Source organism: Anopheles ziemanni, chromosome 2 (genome assembly GCF_943734765.1).
Source record: "Anopheles ziemanni chromosome 2, idAnoZiCoDA_A2_x.2, whole genome shotgun sequence".
Taxonomy (NCBI): Eukaryota; Metazoa; Arthropoda; class Insecta; order Diptera; family Culicidae; genus Anopheles; species Anopheles ziemanni.
The window spans coordinates 25,141,412-25,150,156 of NC_080705.1; the positions used below are offsets into that span (position 1 = coordinate 25,141,412).

The 8,745-nt window shown below is 46.0% G+C and overlaps 1 protein-coding gene across 1 annotated transcript in view; it reads left to right on the top strand.

Annotated features, from left to right (window-relative positions):
- LOC131284281 (dual specificity tyrosine-phosphorylation-regulated kinase 4-like) overlaps positions 1-8,449 on the top strand; it is a 68,063-nt gene extending 59,614 nt beyond the window's left edge. The window contains exons 6-11 of the mRNA XM_058313138.1: positions 1,994-2,132; positions 2,239-2,410; positions 4,543-4,686; positions 4,960-5,089; positions 5,787-6,016; positions 8,136-8,449. Coding sequence (XP_058169121.1) covers positions 1,994-2,132; positions 2,239-2,410; positions 4,543-4,686; positions 4,960-5,089; positions 5,787-6,016; positions 8,136-8,449 — 1,129 coding nt within the window. The remainder of the gene's footprint in view (positions 1-1,993; positions 2,133-2,238; positions 2,411-4,542; positions 4,687-4,959; positions 5,090-5,786; positions 6,017-8,135) is intronic.
- Positions 8,450-8,745: the final 296 nt, after the last annotated feature.

An 8,745-nucleotide genomic window follows, 5' to 3' on the forward strand; every position in this document is an offset into this window, starting at 1 on the left:
GTTCATCGTTTGCCACCGTGTCCGGAACTGCACAAACACACACACACACACACACATACTCCGTGTGGGAGCTCATCAGATAAGCTCCGCAAGCGCTTCTTCCACTTCCACGCTATGTTTAGCTATCGTAATCCATCGTCAACATGGAACGCTCGTTGGGCCCGCTTGACGATTAAGGGCGAAAGTTTCGACGGTGTTTGAGGGTGCGGGGAAAAATTAGACGCATTTGGGTGCCAAACGGGAGACCATCAAAAATTGACGTGGGAAAATCGCGCAAGTGAACCGACCGCGTTTCGGTTGCGCCAAACGGTCGAACTTTTGCAACAAACCGTTGGTAGTTTCACATTGACACGAGAATGGGAGGAAAGTTTTCGGGACACCCGCGTCGTATTGATACTGCGTTTTATTTTAATTCGCTCCTTTTTGAAGCGTTTAGCATTTTTTTAATCCAGCGAAACAGAAAAACAACATTCCACGGACAAACGGAAGGTCATGGGGAATCGGGTTTTTCGACCCGTCTTTTGGAAGTCGCCCTTAGCGAGATGGCACAGGAACTTTGTACCATTCAGCTGGAAAACACGAGAACTGACTCATACGGACGTCGGAAAATCATTCCTTCGTAACGGGAGACCAATTCAACATACTCGGGATAAAGGTTTTTCCCGAAGCAAGATTACTCCACATACACATATTTTAATGTATTTATCATGCTTTCTTAATTTGTTTCGAATTTTTTAATGCTCGCATTAATTTTACTGTCCTGTTGAGGCAATGACCGTGACATTTCAGCCCTTGGCAAAGGGGGAAAACCGAAATGGAAAACACCCGAAAGTTTGCTCAACTATTCCCTGGCGTTTGCATTCAGGTCAGGGAAGGTCACTGAAAAAGCTGCACATTTGTGCATTCGGTGCATCGGCTCCGTGTGTTGCATGTGGTAAATAAATTACCGCAGATCCGCTCAAGATATATGTAGCATGATGGTGGGTAATTTTTTAAACTTTAAAATGCATTGCATCCCCGTGACAAAATCGTTTTGCTCACCTTTTGTCCCCGTGGAAGAAGACGGCTTTCCGTTGGGAGGGATTATTTTTCATAAAGCAGGATAATTCGAAACAATTAGTAACGCTGAAAGCCCTCCTTCTCGAGGTGCCTTCTTCTGTTTGCGGATGGGGAGCTTTTCGTTGTAGCTATTAAGTTGTTTATTTATTCGCCATTCCGAGTCCGTGTGCCCTTCGATACGCTCCTCCATTCATTTTTCATTGCCATTTTCCCAGGCCACAAACTTTTGCTGTTTAGTGGTAAACAATTCGCCAAATTAAAATCCCCCCAGCCTGACAGCTCGAAGGTCATTACGAAGCTCTCGACTTCCGGAAGTAAAGCTTATTGGGACGAATCTTCGGAACGGGCTTTGCGCTTCTTATCAGATGTACCGTGGAAAGCCTTAACCAAAGACACAAATTTCGGAAACCCTCCACGTTCCCGGAGTTCCGGTTGTTTAGTGTTTCGGTGGAAAAATAGTCAACAACATCAACAACATTTAGTGACATAATTAAACGTAACTTTTACTTATTGCCGGAGGACATGAACCTTGCGATAACATTTTGCAAACTTTTTCGCCCGAACTGTCGTTTCGTGCGTTCTCGTAGGCTAATGTTTAAAGTTTGTGATTTGGAGAGAAAAGCCACTGTTGTTTACTAAATGGACGGAACGCGGTTTAGGTTTTATTTCTGTATGGAAAAATAACAAACTTACGAAACCGGAGTCAATGTGGTTGACATTTAACAATGAAGGTACGATTGAAGTTAGACAAACGCGAGGTTTTTATAAGATTGGGCTAAAAGAAAAGACTCCTGCGTCGGGCGAGTCGTCGTCCGCTTTACGGAACGATGCCGAACGTCAAACGATCGCCAGACATGAAATAGAGCCGTTAAGCTAATTGATCCATTTCACTAACTACACTTTTGGTTTCTCGTTTGTTGTTCTCTTTTTTCAGTCTGAACCTGTACGAGTTGATCAAGAAGAACAACTATCAGGGATTCAGCCTAAGCCTCATCCGGCGGTTCTGCAACTCGATCGTCAAGTGTTTAAGGTTCCTCGACGATCTGAACATTATTCACTGTGATCTAAAACCGGTAAGTTGAAAATTTCTGCCGAACGAGCAAACCAAAGTTGGGTGGGCAATTTTCCGAATCGAAAACGTTTCCAATCTCCGAATTGTTTTTTTTTTTTTGGTTCCAGGAAAACGTGCTACTCAAACAGCGGGGCAGCAGTTCGATAAAGGTCATCGATTTCGGCAGCTCGTGCTTTTCCGACCGAACCGTCTACACCTACATCCAGTCCCGCTTCTACCGGTCGCCGGAAGTCATCCTCGGCTACCCGTACGGCAAGGGTATCGACATGTGGAGCTTAGGTAAGCCTCAACTCCCCGACTCCCATTTCTTCCCTCTCCCCCCTCCCCCCGGGGGAGTTTAATTTCGGACAGCAAATGTGACGTAGGTGGTACCCTTCGGTGTTCAGCCCGTGACGACAATGAGAAAATGAATTTTAGATGACCAGCTCGAAAAAACACACACTCAAACACCTACACACAGGCCAAAAGGTAACATACGATTTCCCGTTCCCCCCTCCCCCGCACACAAAACCCAGGCCAAACGATGAAACGGTTTTCCAATTGACCTCGCATAATCGGATAGTGTCGGTGCGGAATGCATATTTGATGGAATAATCAATCCGTCGAATACACACACACACACACACACATGTCTGTCTGAGTCTGGGGTGAACACAAAAATAAAAAGATTTATGATTCCCGAACACTTTTCCAACAAAGGCATGACAGCTATGGAGAAGAAAAATCAACCAACGTCGGGAAAATGCGTACGGCTTAAGGGGAATCTAATTATTTGAACAAATATTTCTCGTCTGTTTGTTTTCCCCCCCCTTTTCCGAGACTAATTGCAAGGTTGTTCGATTTTCGCCGACCGAATGGAGGCGCATGGTCATTTTCAAGTTGCACCGTGTTGTTGGCAAAGACATTCAATCCTTTAAACACACACACATACGTTATCTACCAACGCAAGAAATCACTTTCCGTTTAGTTTCCGTATCAGATCACGATTGCGCAAAGAACCGAACGGAAAGCGCAAATAAAACCAGGGAAAATCTAAAACACACAAGCACTTGGTGTGTAATTGTAGCAACGAACGAGCACGAGTGAAAACTGCATGACATCAACCCCGCTTCCTTCTCTTCCTTTGCTTGCGCCGGCATCTCCGGTTTACCGTTTCACGGTACGTAATATTTCACGCAATCAAAAACCGGTGACCATGAGAAGCGGACTCGGGCTGTTCCGCTCGTGGGGCCCCCCTCCCGATTGTGCATATTTTATTATGCACGTGGAAATAATCGATTTCGCCCGAAAGCCGCACGTTCCTCTCGGCACCTCCTGTCGTTCGGGAGAATGTTTTTCCCCTTTTCGTCCTTGCGGTAGAACGAGCAAAGGATGATGCCGCAGTGCGCTTCGCGTGCGCCGTCCGGGTTCGGGTGTAGGTGATGTGAGCATAAATTTGACACCCCTGTTAATGAGGCGTGTGTGTTTTGTTTCATTTGTTTCACTTTTTCTGCCCGCTTCGTTATGATCGTTGGTGGTGGTTTAACGCTTCAATAAAGATGGCCGTTCGGTGATGATGGGTCGGTGAATCGGATCGTTTGGCCGCTGAAATCGTTCTTGCGAAGGTGGAATAAAGCAATCATGTATGTCAACATGCGGTTTTCCCGCCTTCGTCAGCAGCTGGTAGTTGGTGGGTTGGTTGGTTGTGTGTTGGTTGTCAATTTGCATCCAATCAAATTGTCAGTAAAACGTATCCCTTTTGACTTCGAAATGCATTCCCATACGTTCGAAAACGTCGTGAGGGCTCTTCATCGCGAATGTTTTATGATGCATCGTAAAACGGAAAGAAAGAAAACCGCAACCGTTTCCATACTTCTCGTCATGTGTGTGTGTGTGACGACGACGAACTCGCTCAAGAAGGAAGCGAAGTTATAGGCCATATCTATCTACAATCCTCACCGAATGTTCACACGTTCGAGGGGCGCAAACAAAGAGGAACCACTCGGAGGGGCAGCAGAGGGGCAGGAGAGCGGCAATCGACCCGGAAATCAACCACCAGCCAACCACCAACTGCTAACTTATGCTCAACCACTTAGTGATAATTGAATCGAGCATGCAACAACCGGCCCGCCGTTGTTCAATTCATTCATCGTGTGGGTGGAAAATAAACACACAAAACAACTGCAGTAGAAAAAAAACCACCCCCCAATTGAACCACCGACGAGTACGAAACAACCCGCCTCTCGACTGACTAATCCTTTTACCTGTTCCCGTTTCCTGAACGGCGACCCACCGACAGGATGTAGATCAAAGATTACGATCGGTGTTCGTGCGTCATTTAGCGTCCGTTGTTTCCTTGTGTTGTGCTTTCCACGTTACTAATTTCTGAATGGTTCTCATGTATTTTTTCCCCCTCTCCACTTCCATTGTAGGATGCATTCTGGCCGAGCTGTACACCGGTTATCCGCTGTTCCCGGGGGAGAACGAGGTCGAGCAGCTGGCGTGCATAATGGAAATACTGGGCGTCCCGCCGAACGACGTCTTCCAGCTGGCGACCCGCAAGCGGCTGTTCTTCGGTCAGTGAAACAAGGCATAAACCAAACACAAATAAAACAAATCCAATACGCACCATTTGAATTACTCCAAAGCACGGAAAAATGGAAAAACCCCACCCCCGGAAGGTGGCCTCGTGACCTGCATTCGGAGGGCGTGTTTTTATTTCCATGTCCGCTCTTGGGTGTTTTTTTTTAAGCAAAAGCCACTGATTAGTGGCATTACATTTTCCTTCCGCATTAGTTTTGTGTCCCTTGACTTTCAGTCTAACGAATTGTTTTTTTTTGATTTTCCAGATTCCCGAGGAGTCCCGCGATGCATCACCAACTCGAAGGGGCGCAAAAGGAAACCGGCCTCCAAGACGCTGTCGCAGGCCCTGCGTTGCAACGATACCGTGTTCATCGATTTCGTCAGCAAATGTTTGGAGTAAGTTCGTTTTGGCTCTCGGAGTGGGACCTTACTTTAATAATTACCACGCGGCCGGTAAAGGGAGGGCAGGCCAACCAGCACACGCTGACACACTGCGCTGGTCTGGTTTGGGCGCGTTTTCACGGAAGGAGCACACGAATGCCAACTAGGTGCGTGGTTCGTTTGCGTGCCCGGCTCTTCTGTTTGCTGATGTTGGCGGAAAAGCCGGCTCGGCTGTTGGCTTTTATTCATGGTCACCCCGGATGGTAATTTTTCGATTAAATTTGACCCGGTGGCCTCGTAGGGAAATGTACTCGTAGGGCGCTGCAGTCGGTATTTATCGATGGTTTTAGGAAGGCAAGCCGGAAGTGGGAACCTGTGTTTCACTTTGGTTCGTGACAATTGAATGGAGGAGAATTTACCCAGGTTAAAGGAAATTTAGTTGCAACAGAATGACGGAATTGAAAAGTGGTGGTATTTAAAAACTTAAATGTCACTCAAATGTTTACTTTTACACGTATTGAAAATGTGTTGCAATTAAATGAATTCTATCATAAGTCAAAAATTAATTTAAATGGGAAGGAAGGAGTAAACCCAATACAGTTCAAACTAAATTTCCCAAGCAAAAAAACACTATGCGTTAGAAAGTTAGTTAAATTTTGGACATTTTCTACCCACTTCAGCTACAATTCCTCGTTTTTTTTTTCTATTGCAGTTGGGATCCACACAAGCGCATGACGCCCGAGCAGGCGGCGCGCCACGAATGGCTGCAGCCGAGCGCATCCTCGACCTACGTTTCGTCCAAGTCGAAGGAGAGCAGCGACAGCCAGCTGAACTTCCTCCACAAACTGCAGCGATCTCAGCCAATGACACCAAACACCATCCTGCCGGAGATAAAGACTCCCTCCAACCGGAACCAGCGGTACACCAAAGAGCGCGTCAAAGGTAGGTGTGCGGAAACTCGCCTTTTTTTTTTTTGAATCCCACGCCAGCCGTCCGGTTTTGCTCCGTACAAAGGGTGCTGCCTAATGCTAGAAAAGTGTGAAAAGTGTGTGATGTGTGTTTTGTAGAACTAAAGAAATGACGCTCGAAGAAGGATTGGTGTCGTCCTTTCGTTGGGAGCTCGATTTTCGACACGTTGCTTTCATGCCTCTTTGTGTGCAAGCTTGCAAACAAGTTGGGTTTGTTATGGAAGCGTTACGCGTTACCGTTGTTCCTATTGCATGCGAAGCGTTACTTTACCGTTGAATAAATTTCAAACGATCGCACTCGTGCTCCGTTTGTTCGAACACGTGTCTCTTTTGTTGTAGGTAAGGAGGTGACGGCGCTGAAGCAACCGCTGACGAAGCTGCTGATCAGCTGCACCACCGTCAAGGAGTTGATTTCCGTGTTCGATAAGCAGAAAGAGAAATAATGCATAAATCGATCCCTGTTCGCCCCCTTGTTTTCCGATACACATCAAACAAACAAACAAACAAACCAAACCATCCCAACTGTTCCTTGCTTATTTTCCTGCCTCCATCCCGCGTAGCTGCTTTGTGCTGGTTTGAAAGCTTCTAATAAACCGCTTGTGAGGTCCTTCCCCCAAACCCATCGAGCTGCAGGTTAGTTGAGATTGCGATTCACGGTTGTTTTGATTCGTCATCAAACAGGAAAATCATAATCTCAACCACCGGTCCTTGAGCGAATATACATATTGTCTCCATTTGGAAAGTAAAGAATTGATTCGGAAAGTGCATGATACGCGTTCAACAGTTTTCACTTCACATAACATCCCATCTCGATTGCATTATCAGTCAACTTCATTTACTTAATGTTTGTACCGTTCTTGAGTTCAAGGGGTGTTTTTTTAACTTTAACTGGACGCATTTCAATCGTGTTTGTGTTGTTCGCTAACGGCATTGAACGGTATTGGGGGGGTTGGCGCGACCCAACCCTCACAAACAAACAAATTCAATCATATTTTTTTAAATCCAACCAAAAGCGACAACAACCTCCAAATTCTCTTCTCCACCATTCTAGGCCTATTGGATTCCACCACCTTTGGACACTTGTTAGAATCTGAGTTGTGATTGATAAGAAGAGCAAACGAAAACAAAAAAACAAAGCGAATGAAATGTAAGCAACAATTGGCCAACAAACAAAACTTTGCTTCGCGTGCCGAAAACGCTTGGAAGAATGATGAACGTACGGTGTTTCGGTGTGTTTCATCATGGGACCATTTGTGTTCATCTGTGTGTCTATGTTTCATCCCGCATTTGTGTGCTTTTCCATTGTGAAAAGGGGTCATTTTCTTCGTGCAAAGGGTGGGGATTTGTTTTTCCTGCTGTATGTGTTAATTGAAAAAGAAAAACCTATAATTGTAACAAGTAAAGTAGCACGCTTGATTGAATGATACATATTTTGATAGTAGTTGAAAGTATAACTAGAGCAGTATTTAAAAAAAAAAACGTTTAAGCTCCCTTCCTTCGGTAAGCTAGGATCAGCTAGAAAGTCAGTATCTAATTTTGCTAGTATAACGTACAACTTCAACCGGAGATCAAATCCGATTTGCTCCACAATAAATATTGTGTTTCTCTTTTTGTCATCTTCTAACAACTCTCTATGTTTTCACCGAAACGTACAGACTAACCCATCGGTCGGGAATGTTACCAGTTGTTCGTTAGGATGTAGCAAAGGTTTCCCAAAAGGTACGGTTGTTCATCATCTGTGCATGTGTTCGTCCTTTCCTCCTCGCAGTGTTCGTTTTCCATTGTCGATCCGGTCGATGAGCCGGGTTTCAAAATACACAGTTTCACCAATAACAGTCATACAAAAAAGGGGTTTCGCTCGCGATGGCACTAATTTCATTCGATGAAAGGGGCATTTTGTGACCGGAATGGTTGCGCGACGATCATATTTGGTGCATTCGTTAATTAATCTTTCACATTCGCATTGTAGTTTCGACCGACGAGTTCTATCAAACTTCAAACTGGATTTTTCCTACCAAATACTAATGAATTCTGTTTTTCCCCATCGTTTCTACTTTCGGTGTTTCGCCTCTCGCTCTCTCTCTCCCTTACAGCTACCGATCTCGAAACGGCACAACAGCAATACTCACTGCACCGGTTGAACACGGCCCGGAAAGTGACCGCCGGCGGTGCGGGCCTATCGAATGCGAACCACAACAATAACAACAACAACAGCCACCACCACCACCACAGCGGGGGCAACAACAACAACAATGGTACGTCGGGCAGCACGCAGACAATAAACGGGGCGTCCAAGTACTCGTCGTCGACGTCGTCGGCCCATCATCACCACCATCACCATCACGGTGGCGCGATGCCGCACTCGCAGAGCACCGGCGACGTGTCGGCCATCTTCGGTCGGGCATGACATGAGACGCTGGCCCGGGCCAAGGATACGAGCAAAATCATCAGCCTCATCTAGGGCAAAGGAAGGCGGGGTGGTGCGTGAGGTTCGTGAAGGGGGAGCTCAAGGGAGGAACATCTCCGCGACTTCGAGTGGAGCTGTATATTAGTTGCAACCATTCTTGAGGCGGATCAACCGATGGATGGACATAGTGATGTGTAGTAGTATATTTGATGTAAACGTCGTGCTAAACGTTAGATACGACCACGACCATATACAAGTAGGGTGTAAAAACAAAGCAAAAGACAACAGTCCGCCGA